Source organism: Penicillium psychrofluorescens (genome assembly GCF_964197705.1).
Source record: "Penicillium psychrofluorescens genome assembly, chromosome: 5".
NCBI lineage: Eukaryota > Fungi > Ascomycota > Eurotiomycetes > Eurotiales > Aspergillaceae > Penicillium > Penicillium psychrofluorescens.
In genome coordinates this window covers 353,336-373,388 of record NC_133443.1, presented here as the reverse complement: position 1 = coordinate 373,388, position 20,053 = coordinate 353,336, and the positions used below count along the sequence as shown (strand labels likewise).

The 20,053-nt window shown below is 53.5% G+C and overlaps 10 protein-coding genes across 10 annotated transcripts; 5 read left to right on the top strand and 5 right to left on the bottom strand.

The window, feature by feature from the left end:
• Positions 1-211: 211 nt before the first annotated feature.
• On the bottom strand, positions 212-1,210 carry PFLUO_LOCUS7419 (uncharacterized protein; the record flags this gene model as incomplete). Its single annotated transcript, XM_073785061.1, has 3 exons — positions 212-369; positions 425-821; positions 890-1,210. The coding sequence occupies 3 exons, from the start codon at positions 1,208-1,210 to the stop codon at positions 212-214; spliced, it is 876 nt and encodes a 291-aa protein (XP_073641454.1).
• A 279-nt stretch (positions 1,211-1,489) lies between these two features.
• PFLUO_LOCUS7418 (elongin C) lies at positions 1,490-1,910 on the top strand (the record flags this gene model as incomplete). The annotated part of the gene is made up of 3 exons (XM_073785060.1): positions 1,490-1,604; positions 1,666-1,714; positions 1,772-1,910. The coding sequence occupies 3 exons, from the start codon at positions 1,490-1,492 to the stop codon at positions 1,908-1,910; spliced, it is 303 nt and encodes a 100-aa protein (XP_073641453.1).
• A 799-nt stretch (positions 1,911-2,709) lies between these two features.
• On the top strand, positions 2,710-5,658 carry PFLUO_LOCUS7417 (uncharacterized protein; the record flags this gene model as incomplete). Its single annotated transcript, XM_073785059.1, has 2 exons — positions 2,710-3,150; positions 3,178-5,658. The coding sequence occupies 2 exons, from the start codon at positions 2,710-2,712 to the stop codon at positions 5,656-5,658; spliced, it is 2,922 nt and encodes a 973-aa protein (XP_073641452.1).
• Positions 5,659-6,367: 709 nt separating this feature from the next.
• PFLUO_LOCUS7416 (uncharacterized protein) lies at positions 6,368-7,083 on the bottom strand (the record flags this gene model as incomplete). Its single annotated transcript, XM_073785058.1, has 3 exons — positions 6,368-6,741; positions 6,799-6,937; positions 7,003-7,083. The coding sequence occupies 3 exons, from the start codon at positions 7,081-7,083 to the stop codon at positions 6,368-6,370; spliced, it is 594 nt and encodes a 197-aa protein (XP_073641451.1).
• A 1,796-nt stretch (positions 7,084-8,879) lies between these two features.
• Positions 8,880-9,533, bottom strand: PFLUO_LOCUS7415 (uncharacterized protein; the record flags this gene model as incomplete). The annotated part of the gene is made up of 3 exons (XM_073785057.1): positions 8,880-9,023; positions 9,075-9,142; positions 9,194-9,533. 3 exons carry the CDS (start codon positions 9,531-9,533, stop codon positions 8,880-8,882), a joined length of 552 nt encoding a protein of 183 aa, XP_073641450.1.
• A 768-nt stretch (positions 9,534-10,301) lies between these two features.
• On the top strand, positions 10,302-11,642 carry PFLUO_LOCUS7414 (uncharacterized protein; the record flags this gene model as incomplete). Its single annotated transcript, XM_073785056.1, has 3 exons — positions 10,302-10,379; positions 10,454-11,338; positions 11,400-11,642. 3 exons carry the CDS (start codon positions 10,302-10,304, stop codon positions 11,640-11,642), a joined length of 1,206 nt encoding a protein of 401 aa, XP_073641449.1.
• A 289-nt stretch (positions 11,643-11,931) lies between these two features.
• Positions 11,932-12,207, bottom strand: PFLUO_LOCUS7413 (uncharacterized protein; the record flags this gene model as incomplete). The annotated part of the gene is made up of 2 exons (XM_073785054.1): positions 11,932-12,108; positions 12,157-12,207. 2 exons carry the CDS (start codon positions 12,205-12,207, stop codon positions 11,932-11,934), a joined length of 228 nt encoding a protein of 75 aa, XP_073641448.1.
• Positions 12,208-12,381: 174 nt separating this feature from the next.
• PFLUO_LOCUS7412 (tRNA-splicing endonuclease subunit sen54) lies at positions 12,382-13,848 on the top strand (the record flags this gene model as incomplete). Its single annotated transcript, XM_073785053.1, has 3 exons — positions 12,382-12,494; positions 12,550-13,340; positions 13,400-13,848. The coding sequence occupies 3 exons, from the start codon at positions 12,382-12,384 to the stop codon at positions 13,846-13,848; spliced, it is 1,353 nt and encodes a 450-aa protein (XP_073641447.1).
• A 273-nt stretch (positions 13,849-14,121) lies between these two features.
• PFLUO_LOCUS7411 (uncharacterized protein) lies at positions 14,122-15,879 on the bottom strand (the record flags this gene model as incomplete). The annotated part of the gene is made up of 2 exons (XM_073785052.1): positions 14,122-15,450; positions 15,505-15,879. The coding sequence occupies 2 exons, from the start codon at positions 15,877-15,879 to the stop codon at positions 14,122-14,124; spliced, it is 1,704 nt and encodes a 567-aa protein (XP_073641446.1).
• Positions 15,880-19,015: 3,136 nt separating this feature from the next.
• PFLUO_LOCUS7410 (ribose-5-phosphate isomerase rki1) lies at positions 19,016-19,896 on the top strand (the record flags this gene model as incomplete). Its single annotated transcript, XM_073785051.1, has 2 exons — positions 19,016-19,388; positions 19,454-19,896. 2 exons carry the CDS (start codon positions 19,016-19,018, stop codon positions 19,894-19,896), a joined length of 816 nt encoding a protein of 271 aa, XP_073641445.1.
• Positions 19,897-20,053: the final 157 nt, after the last annotated feature.

Here is a 20,053-nt window from a genome sequence, read left to right as displayed (position 1 = left end):
TTTTGACACCTGCTGGATTTTGCCTTGCTTCTTTTCTTCTCTGTACAATATCACATTCAAAGGCATTGCCTATTCAGTCATGGGAATTATGATTTACCTGCATGGGAGGAGATAGAACGTAGATGGTTCACCATCACTAGAAGTACAAATTTGAATGATCATCTACATGCCGCGCCAACCAACCTTCCATATTGGGCCACTCCAGCAATGATCACACAGCACTCAGCCCACCATCCAGGTTGAGCACACAATTATTCGCATACTCATTCTGCGCCAGGAAAACCGCCGCATCCGCCACCTCGGACGGATCCCCGAATCGATGTAGAGGGATGAGATCCTTGAGTCGGGAGACTTCTCCAGGTGTGAAATCTGCAGATGGTATAATTAGTCGGTGTCCTATACATACTTGATAGGCAAAACTAACCAGCAAGCATCGGAGTATCTATATACCCCGGCACAATGGCATTCGAGCGAAAAGCCAGGTCCTTCAACGACGCCGACGTCTCGACAGCTACTGAGCGCGTGAGACCCAGAAGACCCGCTTTGGATGCCGCGTACGGCACGGCGCCGGTTCCGCTCTTCAGCGCAAGGAGGGATGAGACATTGATTATACATTTTGAGGCCGGTTTCTTGGTCTCTGTTGGGTCGTTACGGTTGTTGCGCACTCGGCTGCGGATGGACGCGCGGAGAAATGCGCGCGAGGTCAGGATTGCGCCTTCGAGGTTTGTACGCAGGGTTCTAGATATATCGGAAAGCTCTGTTCTGGGGAGAATGCTGGAGGTGGAGATCCCTGCTGCGTTGACGAGGATGTCAATGTTGCCCTGTGAGAGTTTGGTAGGTTAGCATATTGTCTAGATAGATCATAGTGCGACAGAAGAGTCAGTCCTACCATTTCGCTCTCTAGCTCGCGCATCCATGATCCTGTCTCGGAAATGTCTCCAACAAGCAGTCGAATCTGATCAGAGACTTGGAGCGTGCCATTACTTTCAATGCCAGGATCCTGCTGTTTATCTTCCTCCGGAGCCCGAGTTGCGACCTCGCCGTTGTCCTCACTCGTCTCTGATACCGTGCCAGTCGAGGATCCCAAGCGCTTCGCTGCCTCCAGCAGGCGTTTCTGCGACCGGCCCACAAGAGTCACTGTCGCCGCACCCTCTTGTAGAAAGCGCGCTGCAATCGCGAATCCGATTCCCGATGTCCCGCCGGTGATCATGCATCGTCGGCCGGAGAGGCGACGGGCTGGTGTGAAGGATGATGTGGCATTGTTGTCTCTAGAGAGAGAAGATGAGAATGCCCGGCCTAGTCTTGGGCTTCGTTGGTCGACCCGAAGAGCACGCAGTCGAATACATGCGGTCATTGTCGGAGCTGAGTGCCAAAACGCGGCGCGTCCCCGTTCTTATCGGTTATCGCAGCACAGACCAGTTCTGCTCTCATTCCCATTTCTTTCTTCTTTCTCTCTCCGTCTTCCTGTCCCACACTGACACCCGTGGCCATGGCGGAGCAGTCCGAGTACGTCACCCTCGTGTCCTACGATGGATTCGAATATATCCTCCCGCGCAGCGCGGCGTGTATCTCAGGCACCATCCGGCGCATGCTCGACCCTTCCAGTACGATCGACACAATCCCTACAAGACCCGGACAAGATTGCAATACTAACACGCGTAATAGGCAAGTTCTCCGAGGCTCTGACGGGACGATGCGTGCTGGAGAATATGACGTATGTTGTTGCTGCAGTTCGGTCTAGGTCCCCGTTCACCGAGCTAACACGGTGCAGTGGAATCGTTCTCGAGAAAGTCTGCGAATACTTCCTGTACAACGAGAAACACAAAGACCAGACCAACGTCCCAGATATGGAGATTCCGCCGGAACTGTGTCTGGAATTGCTGATGGCGGCGGATTATCTGGATACGTGATTGTATGTTGTCCAAGAGGGCTTGCTGGTGGTCTTGCTAATTGATGGCACAGTCCATAAACGTCTATTGACGATGAATGTCGGTGTCATGTTTTGGGCATCTGTTTTCTCTGCATCAATTGAATTTTAGGGAGTTTGTGTCTGGTGTTCGTCGGGTATGTATATTTCTGGAATGAATCGATCATATCTTATTTTCCCGCTTGTTCTCTCCATAGAGACCATCTCAGCATTATGCACTCGCTCTCATCCATGGCTGTGTGCTCTAAAATGGATGGCAAATCAATATCCTCCCTCTTAATTTGGCCCACCATCTTCCCGTGGTGCCGGGGGCTTTGTTTCAAGGGAGACATGCCTTACCCCGGAGGCGCTTGGAGGAACCGCCTGTTACACAACCAGGGTGTTTGCAATTTTCTCATCTTCGTCAATTATGTTAGTGTCAATATCATGGCTATCCTAGTGGAATCAACCATTCATCTATCGTTCGCTGTAGTTCCCTAGACCTCGGCCTGATCAGGATGAGTCAGCACGGAATCACTGGCCGGGCGGTTGATTGTGATTGATAGGGACTCACTCCCTGACCGATCTACTTCCCATCCACCATCCTCTTGGTTTTTGGGATGCTGTTCACAGGAGCTATGCTCACTGTACCCTCGTTTGTGCTCTCTGCATATCTTTTCTTTGTTTCCGATTCCCCCGTTTGTCCTTGATCCATCCCGACGCAGCGCGGGGGCTACCCGACCGATTGCATCTTCCCCGGATCATCGGTTGCTCAGGGACCGCAGCACAGGCACCAGCTCACCATGTCTGGTATCATTGGTGCCTCAACCAGCCCGAGTACCTCCGCGGCACCGCTCGTACATCAGCTGAACGCTACCGTCTCCGGTTACTCCCTGCTTCCGTCTTCGGCCCGCGACGTCGTCCTGTTTCCCCTTCGAGTCCTTTACCGCGCCGAAACATTTGCTTTTCGTACCGTCCCTCGAAGTATTGCGAGAGTGGTCGGGCTTGAGAATCTGGGCACAAGTCTTTGGGGTGGAGCTGCGGCAACTGTGGGCGAGACGGGGTTCGCGGGCGGGGCTGCGGCTGCGGCACGCGGTGCTGCGGATATGGCTGGCGAGGGAGTTGCTGATGCGGTGGCTCAAGGCGGAGGGTTCCATTTCAGTGACTTGCTGCAAACTATGAGGAAGCTCGGCGGGTTCTTCTCCTATTTGACGAGTCTCTGGTCGTTTGCCTGTTTGATCGAGGTGAGTATTTGTCTCTCTGCAGTTTAGGGATGGGTTCTAACGACCTTCAAGGCCCTTGTGTTGAACCGCATTGCCATTTACGCATCTACCCGACGACACCTCCGCCTGGGTTGGGAACGACGGTTGGCCTTGCGTATAATTCCTATCATCCTCTTCGCGGCGCAAATCCTCGTCTTGCTCCGGGGCATTCGATGCCAGACGTCCCCCGATTATGGGGCAATGCGCTATAGAAAACCCGGGAAGCAGCTGATTTTCGACTATGCCGGTGGCGGCGGTGCCCTGTACTCGCTAAGCTCAAAGCTCTTGAGCTGGGAATCCGACCAGCAGTCTTGCAGCGCAGTCAAGATGGGCCGGCTGGGTAGCTCTTCAGAAATTCCCTATGGCTCCTACTCTATCCTGTGGCCGGTTTTCATGGTACTCTGTCTTAGCCACTTTGTCGAAACGCTGTCGTGTGCCTTGCAGGGCAGAGCTGTGTTGACCGAGGCGGGCATGTCGATCTTTGAGCATTCACTCGCCTTTGCAGAGGCCGAGTCCATGATCAGCAAATCGATCGGCCTGGGTCTATTCGGACTGCCTAAGCAAAATCCTCTCAGCGAAGGCGGATCCGCCGAGTCTCCCTCGCCGCTCCAAATGCTCACACGATCTCAGGTTCTGGAACGAATGAACGTCACACCAGAGTTACTTCTCATCGCTTTAATATCTTGTTCTAATAGTCTGACTTCTCACGTCCTCGATGTCTTCGGCAAGCAGAGTAATTATCGTCTGCTCAACACCGCTTTCTGGGGATTCTGTTTCATGGCTGCCATGGTCTGGGGCTTCTGCAGCGGGTCTCCAATAAACAATGAGACGGGTGTCCTCAAGTTTCCCACCGTTTGCAGCGTTGGGTTCGTCCCACACATGCTTGTTCTAGCCGGCATCGTGACGTGTCTGGCGATCTACGGCCTGGCGCTGGTCATTACTGCGTTCTCATTGGATGTGGAAGATTCCCAAGCATTGACGCTGCGCGAGAGATTTTCGTTGGCTCACGAGAACATGCAAGGTTCCAATCAGATCCGCAGCATCCGCATCAACCGGCATGACGACTTCTACACAACTTTGCTCCGTATTGGCTACGTTGCCTTGACAGCTGCCAGCGAAGCAGTGTTCCTGAATGAGGGGAAGGCGGTTATAGCACGGCCAATGACGTGGCTGGAAGAAGACCGGCTCGCCGAGATCGAGGCTTCCCGACAGAAAAGCTCTTCCTATGGCAACTGGCCAAATCAAGCTGATGGTGGCCCGCCATTTGACGCTGCGGGCTTCGCAAGCTTCGACGTCCCGCAAGCACCCTCGACATGGGAAAGTGGCTACAATAAGGAAAAAAAGATCGAAAAACCAAAGAACGGTTCCCGATCAATGCGGTCTCAGGCTGAACTTGGCGGTGTGGGCGCTGTGCGCGGTGCAGTTCGGTGTGCTCATGGGATTTCGTTCTTCCGCGCCATATTCATGCTTCTGGGCCATTGGATTGCCTACGGGCTTAGTCGATTGCTTGATCAGCTGGGGATCAACTCTCGCCCGCGGTGGCTAAAACGTTCGGCTGGATCACGCCAGTTCAAGCCCGGGACCGGTGATGTGGCTCATCCGGAATCTTTGGATTTCTGGATACTTACAGAAGACGGGGAGCTCGAACTCCCAGAAGACCACGAGTTTGATGTCGAGCTGGAAATGAGAAAACGAGAGCGCTCTGGCCGGAACCAGTGGGAAGGGACTGATGAACTTCGGCTGGACGACAAATTGTACGGCTGGTGGAAATTGGGTGGGAGTTGGGGCAACCAAGACCATACGTCTGACTACAGCCCTCCCATCGATGACGATGACACGACAAGTATGATCTCAATGTCCACCAATGTCACTGACTCCGAGTGGGAAGATTATGCATCGGATGGTCGCCGCACACCTACCCAGACTAACCCTTATCCCATCGAGTTCTCCCGGGAGAGCACGCCGTCTCAAGATCCTCTCATAGATATGGGCACCCTCACACGCCTTCTCGACCCACACGATCGCGAAAGTCGCCAGGAAGCCCGAATACTCGCCGCACATCTCAGCCCCGGAAAAGAGTCCTCCCAGATCATGACCCGCAGTCGGTACCAGAAGCAAGTGGAACGAGAGCGATCCCGCATTTTACTTTCATCACGTCTGATCCACGGACCCTCATCCTCTCAATCCAGCAGTATCAAAAGCAAACCCACGCCCGAAGAAGAATCCGAAATGCTAGAACGCCTCATCCTCTCCCGCCGCGCAGAGAAAGAATCCCTCGACCCGAACACCTGGGAATCCGGCGCAACGGGTCTACCGAATGGCCCGCCCTGCGTCGTCTGCCAAACCAATCCGCGCGCCATCATCACCTGGCCCTGTCGCTGTTTGTGTATCTGTGAGGATTGTCGGGTTAGTCTCGCCATGAACAATTTCGGGAGCTGCGTCACCTGCCGCCAAGAGGTTGGCGGGTTTATGCGCCTGTGGGTTCCGTGAAACATGGGACTGATAGGACTGATGTTGCATTGCATTGCATTCCCTTGCTCTTATGTTTCTCCGTGGGTCGTTTTATTGTTTTCATGGGTGTTGGCATGGATAGGTGTAACATATTGCATTATTTGGGATTTCGTTTCTGTGGTGAGGAGATTTAGGTCTGTGAAGATACAAACGTGCTGCCAGACAGATATCTATTGATTTATTGTACATTTTTTGTCAGTATTTTTGACATCATTCCTGATGGTTTTGGGTGAGAGCCTCCATAGATTATTTGATGGACTCGGGGACGGAAATACATATCTGTGCATGAACTTAATACAAGGGATCCCCTTTTGAGTTTCAAGACCCTGAAACTGCCCCAAGACCGAAAATACTAATTTGTTTTGTGGCACTTGCAATGGAGGAGCCTATCTTTATGGAGCCAGTTCCAGGGGCTTGCCTCGAAATGAACAAAAACTACACCACTTGCACCATACCACTTTCCTACAGAACATAGGCACGCTCTAGCACGGAGTCATGATTTCAGACCCGCATTGTAGCATTTTATCAAGTATCACAAAACTGTACAAGTGTCCGTACCGCTTCCGTAAGTCCACCTTCCCGAAAAAAGCACCTTCAGCCCAAAAAATTTGAGTGCAGGTGATAGAATCATCGCCGGCAGAAACCAAAGCAGAAACCGACACCAAGATTAGGGTACACCATTAGCTATTTACAGGACGTACGCAACAGCAGCGGCAGCAGCAACAACACCGGCCATACCACCCTGGAGGTTGGAAGCGGCGTTGTAGCCGGGGGTGGAGCTAGGGCTGGAGCCAGAGCTGCCGGTCTTGGAGGCAGACATCGGGATCGAGCTGGCCTTGGACGACGAGCTAGCGGGACCGGTGCTGGCCGGCGCAGTGGTAGTCGGGTAAGAGCCGCCGGACGAGCTCGACTCCGAAGAGGAGGACGAGGACGAGGACGAGGACGACGAGGAGGAGGTGGTGGTGGTCGTGGTGGTCGTGGCAGACGTGGTAGTGATCACGGGAGGCACGGAGATGGGGTGGCCAGCGGCAGAGCACTCGGAGACCACGGCGTTGGAGACGGCTGGAATAGGTGTTAGTGATAGGTATTCAACAAAGCGTAGGAAGAAAGATGACATACAGACTTGGTCCGACTCGTCGCAGGCCTTCTTGACGCAGGGAGTCACAGTGCTGACGAGGCCGGGCTTCTGGCAGTGGCAAGCGAAGTCGGTCAGGTCCGAGCAGCCATCGCTCTCAAGAGCGCTCAGGAAGCAGTTGAGCTGGAGCAAAGACGAGTTAGTATATATGACTCTGATATTCACCACGACAGCGAGGTATCACGCACCGAGCAGGAGGGCACATTAGGCAGCTGGGCACTGGCCAGGCCAGCGGCAACGAGGGCAATCAGAGCGCGGGAGAACTGCATTTTGATTATAATATTGTTTTCTTTAAGCCTGAAACGACTGTTGTGAACGAGTGGTATAGAAGATTGCAAAGTATATAATACCAGGGGGAAGGGGAAGCGGGCGAGCAAGACCTTTTTATAAGCTGGACCCTCCGTTACTACTATAGACTTTGTCCCGGTGAACCCTGGAATAGGTCGCATCGCCTGTTACGACGCCCATCACATGTGCCCTCTAAAGGAAATGATGTTCCGCGGCATGATTCAGTCTGTAATGGGCGAGAGTTAATCTACAGGAGGCTGGGCGGCGCGGGAGGGCCGGGCTAGCTAGCCAACAGCCCGGGGAAAATAGATTAAACCCTGAAGATGTCGGTGGCTTTGCGGCGAGCGTACGTACGCAAATTCGCCAAGCGAATAATGAGTGTTTTGTTTTTGGGGTGGCCTTGTCTTGAGTCTGCAGCGGGTACCACTTGCATCCCGGTCGTACAGTACACATACATATCGGCTGCGTGGAGGGGCGTGGAGGGCCTGACCGAAGATTCCCCTGGGCCAACCACTGTTGTACACCGGACAGAGACAGGCGTTCGAGGAGGTGTACGTAACAGTAACGGGATTGGGCGTCCAGGGACCAAGCTAGAACAGTCAGCTAGTGACTCCTTAACGAGATTAATTAGTGGAGCACAAATGTGGCGTCGGCGGGGTTGACAGTTCAGGAACAGAAGCGAAATCTGGGGGAAACAATAATGACAACCGTAGCATCCGACTATCCCGATCAGGGTTCTGATCCGATGGACCTGGCCCCGTCAATCTCGTTCTAAGTTACCTCCGCACTACTTACCAATTGACTATGTGTTGATCGGATCTGCAGGGTCATCGATTGCCCCAACGTTTTTCCCGGGCCCCCGTCGACTCGGTGCTTACACTTCAGCTAGATCTGGTGATTATGCCTGTCATAGTAAAAGATTTTCCTCAGCAGGATGGACGGATCAATTTCCCTGACGCCACTAGAATCATGTAGGACGGGCATCGGGCGCTCGCTCGCACGATCCGGTGTGAGACATGTCAGCCGCTTAGGGCTAGAACGGTGGCGACCGTGTTAGAGGGGGTTTCTCGGTTGCCAAAGGTGGTTTGCAGGGCCACGAAATTTACAGGACGATCACATGGGCGTGGTATTATTCGATTGATTGGTATGCGAGGCCCGGTTAAGCAGCGAGCGAAACATTTGGAGGCGCAGGCTCGACTGGCCTGGTCCAGTCGACACCCTGTCTCAGACGGCCACTCACGACCGTTTGCGGAGAAGCAACAAAAATAGCGCGGGAAGGAGAATGAGGATCTACAACTCGGCACCAGCCGTAGGTCATTGACTGCAGGGCATTCAGACATCGGGGTCTCGTATTCTCCGGCCGCACGCACTCAATCTGTCTGAAACGCACTCGAGCGAATCAGCGGGCCGGAATGGGGGCGAGGTTATTTGACGAGCCCGTCGACGATCCGACTTTAAAATGAGCAAGTCGCCAGGAGCTCCCGAGGCATTGGACTGTCGACACAGCCTCACGGAGAATGTTCCTAAAGGACGAGGTCGAGACCCGGCAGAAAAAGATATATTCTCCGAGGACCTCCGCCGCTAACTACCCCAGTATATGAATACTACGACCCCGGCTCGACCACGTGAAGAAACAGTAGATCTATGCGGCGTCAGGGGCTGCTCTACTCTACAAAGAAAGGGGGAGAGTGGCTGCCTTGCAATCGTTCAAAGAGGTCCTTCATTCATCATTTGGTATCTGTACAATAATGCCCAACGCCGGAAAACCGATTCAAACTCACGACAACAGCTCATCCATATGCGCCCGTTCCTTGACATGGTCCTGGTCTTTGAGAAGGACGGCAAGCACTTCGATGGGCGGCCTGAGGTTCAGCCTATGGGCGCGTCTCCAGCGCTGGAGACGGGCGATGCCAATGCAGGGCTAGAATGACGTTAGAATGCTTCTTTTTTCGCTCATCTAGTAGAAACGTACCCCATATTGGCTGGACAGGTCAAAATGCCGGAGGATCTGCTCGTCTAGATCGAGACCCTGCTGGTGCACTGCATGGCCGGTCAGATTGAGATCTCCGATTCAGATTTTGGGGTCATTACCTCGAGCCACTTTTCGGTTCTGCTCCTCTTTCTTCCAGTAGCGCTGGAGATCCTGCTTGCGCAGCTTCAGAGCTCGCTTGTCTTCTTCCGATTGAGGTTCCTGGATCGCTTTGGCGGCCTGCTGTCGTACCGCGAGCTCTGTGACATGAGGCTGCGACGGCTCATCTGGAGTCACGGGCAGTTGCTGGGGCTCGGGAATAGCAGGGATCGTCTTGGGAGAATCGAGGTGCTTTGCTTTCTGGGCTGCTGCCGTAGGCTTGCTGACGCGGGACTGGGCGCCGAAGGAGAGCGTCCGCTGAGCATCGGGGGCAGATGCCCCGCCACGGCGACGAGGAGGCATGGGGACGTAGAGTAGTGGTGGTGGGGAATAAATGTAGTCGAGACAGAGAGAGGTGGTTGGGGAAGAAGTGGGTGGATCCGGCGATGTCATTCCAGGTTCGCACGTTGCCCAGTGCAACGGGGAGTTCGTTGCTGACTGGCGAGCACGCCCATGGAACGGGGGAAGGGTACCTTGGAGAGGGGGACGGTGACGAAGAATTGACTCGATGACAATTCGATTGTGTTAGATTCGAATCGTATACAGACACTCACATCGCATCTCTCGAGCAGGTCCACACACCGGGAACAGCTAGTATGACATCGTCAGATCCTGAGCAAACCCTAATTCAGCAGGCACCGAAGTGGCTTCAATTGTATACCCCGAGACATGAAGAGAAGAAGTACATAAAAGATCAGAACTATCCTATAGCAAGATCAATGACTGCTATCTATCGATCTCTCCCTCACTATATATTACCCAGTCCTCCGCCAGTAATAATGAGGCTGTCGGGCGTATCTCGGCTCTCTCCCTATCTTCCCCCACACCAACACCTTTCGCGAACTTCTGCACACCTTCACCTCTCCATCCTCCCTTCCAACACCACACATCACCTCATCCCTCATCCCTGCCACCATCCCGCCCCGTTTCAAATCACCTGCATCCCGCCTGCCCCGCATCATCGCCCTCCCTTAGGGCGCGGGCCTCTATGAACCCGAGGGCGTCTGCGCATTTTCCCCACGCCAACTCTCCACGGCGCCTGGTCCATGGTGGCCCGGGAGCAGCGCCGTCATGTCCGCCTTTGTGCGAATCTCTGGCCCGCCGAATGGCAATTTTCTGATCGGCTATCCGGGCATCTCGGCAACGATGGTGAGTACTCTTTCCTTCAAGCCCCCCCCCTCCATCATGCTTCCCCGACACTCACTGACCAACACCACCACCAGCCCCGGATCGAAGGCAAAGTCGAGATCCGGCCCAGCGCCGGCATCACTGCGCCCGTCAACGTGTCCCTCGTCACCATCTCCCTCATGCGTAAAGAGACCATTCACCCGCAAGCCGACTCCGTCACCAAAAAGCGTCTGGCGCCCCCGCGGAAGGAGGTTACCGATATCGTGGGTAAGGAGATGCTGCTGTTTCGATGTCCCGCGGGCCGTGAACACGAGGAGGTCATTTCAATGGATCTGCCCTTTGTGCTGTTCATCCCATTCGGACGTGGGGGACGGGATTCCTCGCGGCGCGTCCCGCCTGCCAGTCTACAGCTCCCCAGTCGCACCGCCGAAACAACCTATGAGATGGTAGTCACCGTCCAGCAGGGACAAACGGAGCAAAAGAAATATCCGTTCCCGGTGCCTATGGCGCGATATGATACCCTCTCGACCTTTGGCATGTATAACCGTCCCGAGTCGGCGGAGCGGGTATCAGACCATCTGGTGACATTGGCCATCTCCCTGCCGCGGTGGTCGTATGGCCCACTCGACCCCGTCAGCGTCTATGTGAAATTGTCCCCGAATCAGGACTGGATGGGCAAAGCGCGGAAAGTGACCATCAGCAAGATCACCATCGGCATTGACGAGGAGATCATCTACAACCATGAGGGCGACGAGCCACAACGCAAGGTCAAGACGTTGACCAAGAAAACCGAGAGCATCGGGATCCGACTGCCCCATTCCGGGTATTTGACAAACCTGGGTCTGGTATTTCCCGCCAAGGACCCCCGAGATTCAGACGGGATCTTGCCTCGGAGCAAACCCCAGTTCCCCATGTATGCGGTCAGCGGGTTCACCACCACTGCCAGTCTCTACAAAATCGAGTACTATCTCACAGTGCGGGTGGGTTTCCTTTCTCTGTTTTTGATTACTGAACTGTCCCGAAAACTAAACATATCAACAGGCCCATTTGACCTCCGCACGAGACATCACCATCCGCCAGCCGATCGTGGTCTGCCCGCTCGACCACGCCGGATGCAAAGAAGAGATGGAGGCCATCGAACAAGCCGCCCGAGACGCTGCCCACGTCAACCCAGATAACCCAATGCTGCCGCTCCCCTCGATCGTGCGTCCCTCCGATCCCAATGCCCTGAGTCACCTCGGGTGTGCCATCGTCGGCAACCAGAAGAAACCGTTGATCGACTGAGTGTACCGATGTCATGTTTTAACGACTGCATGGATCCCGGAGTTATGTTGCATGGCCAAATGTGTCCTTTTCTTTCTTGGGGTGTTTGGGGGCTGGCTGGCTGGCTATGGGCTCCGATCCGCGGCGGTGGAGTTGCGCGCGAGGGCCTGGATGAACCCGTGTTGCTGTTTCCCATCATCCCCCTCCCCAGTGTCTGTTGTACGTTCGAAGCTCTTTTCATATAATACCAGTAGTGTGAATCTAGAACCTTTGAGGTGTTCGCGAAGTGCAGTGATGTATAGAGAGATGGTCATCCTCCCAGCTGTAGAAATCCCATCGCGGTACTCAGCATGTCTGGGTCAACAGTCTGCTTTTGCTTTTCGCGCTCGATATCCAGTAGGCAGTTCTTGAGGATTTCTAACACCGTCTGGTATTGTCGCGAGGACCGGCCGAAAGTGTTCAAGGCGTTCTCGAGACTGTTGTTGATCTACCATGTGTTAAAACGGGAGGCAAGTACAGTTAAATGCACACATACTTTGCGCAAAGTCTCGTTGTACGTCACTGCATGCTGGGTGTTGGACTCCATCGGGGAGACTGAGTGGGAAGGGGAAGAGGAAGAACGCTCGAGTCAGAGACTGTGGAGGTGGTGTGATGGGTGCGCCTTGCGCCTTATCGATAAGCATTTTTTTCGAGTCACTTCCACTCACCTCAATCACCAGCTCGTTCTCTCGCCAATTTCTTTTTACTAGGCCTGCCTACCATGGCCGACGCCGACGAGGATACAACCAGATCGCCTGCCACCGGCGCAGAGCAAATCGAAACCGACCTGTCCGACGAAACACAGGACTTCCGCCTATTGAACCATCTCAACTTGTACGTGCCTCCAACTCAACCACAACCTCCCAACCCATACTAACGCGCAACTCAGTCTCACCGACACATCCAATAGCAGCCTCCCCCGCCGCGGCGAAAAGGACTTTGAACCAAACCCAACCGAGTTCCAAGCCGATGTCCTCTCCGCCTCGCGCCAGGCCATGCACAATGCGCTCTCGTATCCGCGCATCCACGCGCCAAAAAACCAGGTCGTGGCCTTCTACTCGCCAGATGGGCCAATTCCACCGCCTGCGCACCCAGTGCGCGAGCCATTGGAAGCCGTGGATGAATATAGAAAGACGTCAAACTCGGAACCGAAGACAAACCCTTCCAGGGTCTCAGAGAAGGGCGTCGGTGTCTCTGCTGAAGCGTGTGTTTGTGTTCCCAGCCCGAAGGGAACCTACTTCAAGTCGATGGGACAGGCAGATCGGTGGAATCGCATTTGGTTGTTGCCCGAGGAGGCGCTGTACATGCTTGAGCGCGGGTCCCTGGATATCAGGTGGCCGCAGGAGTTGACTGGTTCGGTCGACGAACTATCGATTCCAATGAGTCTACAGGCGGCATATACGTGCTTCATTGGACGGGGCGGACTCACGCTTGAGAGGTTCTCGGTGTATACCGGACTAAAACGGTTAGGGTATGCGCTCATCAGGGGTCCTGGGTGGGATGACCAGGTGGACGAGGCCAGTAATGCACAGGACCGTGCATTACAGTTAAATCCCACGCAACGAGGTCCAGGACTCGGGGGGATCTTCAGTCGTCTTTTCGAATGGATCCACGATCCGCTCTCCACAGCCTCCACCACAACCGGCCCCGTCGTGGGCTGCGGCATCCATCGCAGCTATGGTGAGACCACTCCCTTCCGCCCAGTCTCTGGTCATATCTCTAACAAGCCTCCGTCGTAGCTGATGTATACCGCAAACTCGCCATCATCCCCTGGTACGACCCCGTCACCCCACAACCAAATCTCGAACCCAGCGCACCGTTCCGCGTGGTATATCACATCTACAAACCATCAACCAGCTACAAGAAAACTGCCCCGCCACCACCAGACTTCAGAATCGCAGTGCTCAGCACACGCGAGCAGAGCACGCTCCCGACCTTAACGCAGCTCAGCGCGCTCCTCCATTCGACGCCTCTGGTTCCGCCGCACGGAGAGAAGATGAACAGGATGATGTACATGCGTCTGCGGCATGGGTATCGCAATGTCATTCTTGCGATTGTTGACCAGGGAGTTGTGAGCTATCTCCGGGTTGGGGATGCGGCGTTTGGGAAGGAGAAGCTTTTTGAGAATGTGAAGCCTGTCGCTGGGACGAAGCGGAGTGGGTTTTCGAAGAAATCGAAGGGGAGCTGATACTATTTCAGCAGGAGCTTTGTTTTTATTTCCTGCATGGTAGCTGGGAATGGCTGGTGGGTTCATGGATGATTATTAGCAATGATTAGACACATTATTTTATACCCAATGATATTACTCATGAACGATTGATATATTGAATGCATTGTAGCGTATGATTTCGGTGAAAGCTCCCGTTCGGCAGTTCAGTTCATAATGTCGTAAATAAGCCTAGCCTGTATCTGTATCTCCCTCTCCGTTCTTGCCTTCCCTTCCGCCATGGTGGATATCACCTCACAAGCGGTACATCGCGGTCTGACTACGCGCCCCGTCAAAGACACACGTATTGTCCAGCGGGACATACTGCTGGGTCAAGACCTTCAATGCCTCCTGCGCAACTAGGCCCCCCGTCAACGCAGAGATATTATGCAACTCGCCGCCCTCGGTCCGACGGAGTTCCCACATCGCATCCTCCAGTATATCCTTCTGCTCAGGGGGAATATCAGTGCCCGTGTCCCGAGCAAGAACTTTCAGAATGCGGTCTGTGTGTTTGGTCCAGAGCTCCTCGTCTTCAATGTTGGGCAGGCGGAGTTGGTCTCCGCCGTTTTCCGTGTCGGCTATGGATTGGACTTCGCTCACCACTGCATCGAGGATCTCGAATGCGACGTAGATCGCGACCAGCCTGTCGTCCAAGGCAAACCCTCCTCTGATTGTTTTGGTCGTTGCTGCGTCGCTGTCCTCCGAGAGCAAGGGGATATGTCGGCCCCGCACGACCTTGATATCTGCTGCGTTCTTGCAAAACACCTCGATTTCACGCTCGGGGATCGGAGCGGTACGTCCTATCTGTGTCTCTAGCTGTCGCACTGTAGCGGTTACCTCATCAACGTCGCGGCGTGCTTTGGCCTTGTAGATATTCTGTAGCGAGACGTAGTCTGCCGATTGGGCTTTCATATCGGGCAATGAGCCTGGCAGGGGAAGCAGGCCCTTGTTCTCCTCGCAGAATTTATGGATAGCTGAGGCGATAATCCAGAAATCAGGGGAGTCGGGTTTTAGTTGCTGACACTGGTCCATCGCGAAGATCTCACGAATTGAGCTGCGCAGCTCAAAGGGCGAAATGGTTTTCATCACTGCCCCCACAGCTTCGTCAAAGTTCTCCTCGCCGCCCTCGGGGGTATTCGTGCGTGCTTGTGAGCGGACGAATTCACGAAATTCTGTCTTTTCTTTGTAGTTACTTGGAGGTTTGCCGGCATGCGTTTGTTTCCATTGCTCTATGAAATGGAGCAGTAACAGAATGTACGGCACATGGCCGTGCTGGTGGTCGTCCATGCTGCTTAGGTCACCCAGCGCTGTTCCTGCGGCGATGAGCTCAGGCCATGGGTTGAGGAGACGCAGGTCCTGTGTTGATTCCGGATCTGGGTGCGTTTCGACAATGGGGAATTCAGCGGGTAGTTGCAGAGAAAACATCGAGTAGAAGCCCACGGAGTGTGTGTACAGCACGGGAATACCGAGGTTCTTTGCTTCCTGGCAGACAGCTTGCAGAGTGGAGCGTTTCGTCGGTCCGGAGATGATCACTAGCTTATGCTGGGCGAGGAAGTTGGGATCCTGGAGGAGCTGCGAGACGGGCTGATCCCAGTTAGCTTAACGTCTGTCTCCTATTTAGAGAAAGAAAGCTCTTACCTTGGAGTAAGCATACCCTTGCACATCCGGGTTCAACTCCCGCAGCAACCGACACGTTTCTTCGGCGCGGGACTTGCCTAGCGACTCTGCCTCCAGGAAGAAGTTCACGCCCAGGTCCACCTCTGTCACAGTTGCCGGATCGACGATTGTAATCCCACCGATGCCGGGTAAGACGAGGTTCTTGAGTGCCTCGACTCCCGCGACACCTGCCACGCCGGTGGATTGTGGGCCGAACGTGCCGTCTGAGTTGACCAGGAGCACACGCGAGTCTTCTAGAGCTTGCTGGCCCGTAGCGGCCCAGAGACGGAGCTGGCGGTCGTAGCGGCGCTCTTTGGAGGAGGGGCCTGTTAGGACTGCGGGGAATGCGTCGGCCATCGTGGAGTTGTGTGGTGGGTGTAATGGGGAAGAAGCAAGATAGAGAGGGAGAGAGAAACGTAAAATACCAATTCAAGCAGGGAGTATTCAGACCATCAATAATTGCGCTGCTGCTTCTCTCTCTTGGTACATCAGTTGTTGTTGGGGAAGGAGCTGTGGACACTGCTAGGCAGTTAGGTAAGCGGGATGCGGCTGAGTTGGAGAAGGGATCTAACCCCATTGGGTATAATATAATATAGTGTTTCGAGGACAGGACATACTCTTACAGAGGTGGGTTATATCTGAGCGTGGATATCTAAGCTCACCTGGAAGTCTAATACAAAAGCCCGGAACCAAAAGAAATAATGTTTGAGTAACCTCAATCTGAGTTGTCTTCGAAAGCTTGCAGGAGCTTCTTGTCATACTCCTCTCTATCCGCAAGCTTGCGATGTGCAATGTGTCCCAAGTCTTTTTCGAAGAAGAAAGCCATAGCCAGCTGAAATTCCTCGTCGTTACCTTCCATATAAAGAGGTTTAATATGCGCGTCAAATAGCCTAAAGATTCCAGATGGGCTGGACAGAGCCAATGTATACCAGAAAGCCCCCGATTCCCAGGATCTTTCCATGACCTCTGAGAGTTGTAGCTGGGATGTTCCACCATTGCTAGTTGTGAAAGCTTGCTCTTCTGTTTTCAGAACGGCCATGAACTCTTGCCGGATTGTGTCATATTCTGCCAGATCAATTTGATCCACGCTCGCGTTTGTGAGCCAGTAAGGTGGTTGAAACACCTCGATTGGCTGAGTGCAGGTCCATTCCAAATCTATCAGGGATGTTATATGCCACTCTTCATCGACCAGTATGTTGCTTTGATGACAATCGGTGAAGTTGAGGACGAACGGGCCTCTGCGAAACCCCCTAGTATAAATTGACTGGAAAACCGTTCGCATCGCAGTCAACACAGAAAGTTGGTATCCACAGTCCCCGACATTATTGATAGCATTAGGCTGATACCGCAAACGATTGTCATGGAACCCGAGTATATCAACCACGTAGGAGTCAGCTGTTGAGTAGGTATAATCGCGAGGTATATCAGTTGGAATCATCTCATTCTCCAATACCTCGATCTCAACGGAGAGAGGTCGATTCGCGAGACGCAAGTACCCATCCTTGTCAATGATGAATGAACCGATTCTAGGCGCCGGAACACGGGTCATGTTTAAGAAAATTCGGGAAAGATCACGGAAGAGGTTCGTCCGGAGCTTTAGGTCATGCCGACCTTCCGCCCACGTCAGTGAAAGCATATTTCCGCGTGTTTCTGGAATAGTCTCGATCAAAATGTAGCCGCTGTCGACTGTGCGACTAGTAATGATCGGATCTGTGCTCTGGTGGCGGGCATAGTTTGAAGGAACTGGTTTCCCTAACCACGATAGAAACCGTTGACGCAAAAGGTGGAACCACCGAGGGAAAAATGGCAAATAATCAAGTCGAGTGAACTAAGACCAGCTAATCAGCGATAGAAATTGAACAGTGGGGTTGGCGATGATCCATACCGTTTCGCCAGTAGACAACGCGAAGCCATATAGTTTTGGGATCGGTACATCTGGACAGTTGTTTTGAAACCATGCATAGGCACCTACTTCACACTGAATTTTCTCGTCGGCGTTTCCAGGTCTAAAGCTCTCGCCGACGCGATATGGCAACGGAAATCGCATCATGACAGACCTTTCGTCCCCGCTATCGATACTCACCGGGACGCAAACGTTGAAACTGCCATGACGCCAAGACTCTATGTCTGCCACAGAGCAGTCATCCGGAGATTTCAGGCCAAGATGGTGGGCAACAACAGTCTTCATCCATTCCCGTTGGTCATGAAGGTGAGCGAAGAATCGTGTTCGCTCGGCAGGATATCCAAGCTGATGGAGAACATTAACTTCTTCGGTCTTGGCATCGGAATATGTGATCTCGCGTCGAAGCAGTTGTCGTGATTTTGGCATAATGCCGAGATTGGGGGAATGTTTTGTTGATCCGGGGAGGCTGAACAGTGGTGAGACGCAGGGGCTCAGCGGGGTGGGTCCGGCCCGAGTATATAAGCATTTAGCGCTGTGATCGCTCCTTTTGTACGGGGTATTTACGATCTGACCCCTTTTTTTCAATACATAGAACCTGGCCATATTATATAATTAGTATTATTCTTATGGTATATGGTATAGACGGCTAGACGAGTGGGTTTGATTGCACTGTGCTGACATCTACTGGTAAAAAAATTGTGCAACGGTAACTAATTTAGCTAAACTAGGCCATCCCACAGGCATTCTCCATGAATTTTGGCGGCGAGTACGTGAGGACGGTAGAGAATATGGGAGGGTGGATCAGAAGTAGAAAGCGTTATGAGAAGAATGCTCAGAGCCAGGAAGGGCCAGCAATGTTGCGGTGGGAGAGGAAGAAGAGGGGTTTAAGGGGAGGTGGAGGAGGAGAGAGACGAGTGGAAGAAGGAAGAACAAAAGCTGACCAGGAAGATGCTTCTGCTGCCTGAAAGATGTCAGTCTTTTGTTTGGTAGTTTTAGACCAGTAAACATGCTATCAACCTGGAAATCACTGTTTCAAGTGGCAATTCTGCTTTCGGTACATTTTGGCCTCGGTGTACAAAGCACACACATCTAATTGATCAATTGGCGGTTGAGTTAGAGACAAATGACTGAAAGAGGTCGGTGACTGTCAATTGAAGAAATATATATACTTCGCGGTCTGCGCAGTGTAGCCAGTCTCCTATTGGCGCGCCCTGATCCATCCGTTCCCTCGGTCTGTGCGGCCACCATCTGGTTCAATGCTGAATCTTCTGGTCAGTGTGAGAGAGGCTCCAATAATAAGAATTCAGACTATTATCACAGTAAACCAGACAATATTAATCGCTAAATAAAAAAAAAGACATAGTATTCGGGGTCTACTTGGGACAATGGCATCGTACATAAGCACCCGTCATGGCGCCAATCCTCGCTTCCCTCCACATCTCATCCTCACCCATGGTCCTCTTCCTCCGGTGCTCGCGTTCTTGTCTCCGATTTTCTCCAGTCCCTTTTTCTGCTCTTCCTCTCCCTCTGCGTCAACACCACGCATCCTTCCCTTTTGCCGCCTTCACCCGCCTCTCTTCCACCACCACCATGAGCGTCGAAGAATCCAAGCGCGCCGCCGCCAAGGTCGCCGTCGCGAACCATTACCCTAAGGACGCCAAGTGGGTAGGCATCGGCAGCGGCACCACCATCGTCTACGTCGTCGAGGCCATCAAGGCCGCCGGTCTGGACACCGCGCTGACCCGCTACGTGCCCACGGGCTACCAGTCGCGCCAGCTGATCATCAACGCGGGGCTGACGGCCGTCGAGTTCGATGCCATCCCTGCAGGCACGGTCCTGGATGTGGCCTTTGATGGTGCCGATGAGGTGGACGACGAATTGAACTGTATCAAGGGCGGCGGCGCTTGTTTGTTCCAGGAGAAGATTGTGGCCATGCAGGCGAAGCAGTTTATCTGTGTGGCGGGTATGTCCACCTCCCACCACGGAGGAAGAAACGGACTGAAACTAATCCCTATCCTATCGCATCAGACTCCCGCAAACTCCAGCCCCGCCTTCTGTCCAGCTGGAAATACGTCCCCGTCGAAGTCGCTCCGATCGCCGCGTACCGCGTGCTCCGCAAACTGACAGCCCTCGGCAGCGTCAAGCCCGCCATCCGCACCAACGTCTCGTCGAAGGAAGGTCCGCTCAAAACAGACCAGGACTTTTTCATCATTGACGCCCCCTTCCCGCCCCTCCTCACCGAGGCCGATGTCGCGGCTGGCAAGGACGGGTCCGGTACTGCTGGTGTCTGGGAGGTAAAAGAGCTGGCGCGGCAGATTAAGCAGATTTCCGGCGTGCTCGAGGTTGGTATCTTTTCGGGCTTAACGGGTCCCCAGGCGCAGGCTGCCGGTGGCATTGGTGGCCAGCGGCCTGTGGCGGCCTACTTCGGTATGCCGGATGGAACGGTGTCTGTTCGCAAGGCGGATGTTTGAGTGAGTGGTTGACTATCAGGATGCAGTAACGTATATAAGACTAGATGATACCAAGATTGTTTCTTAGACACGGTAAGAACTACACGATGTCGTTATTACCAATTGCTCGGAGAGGTAGATGTAACTGTTTTTTTTTTAATAATTATTCCGACTGGTA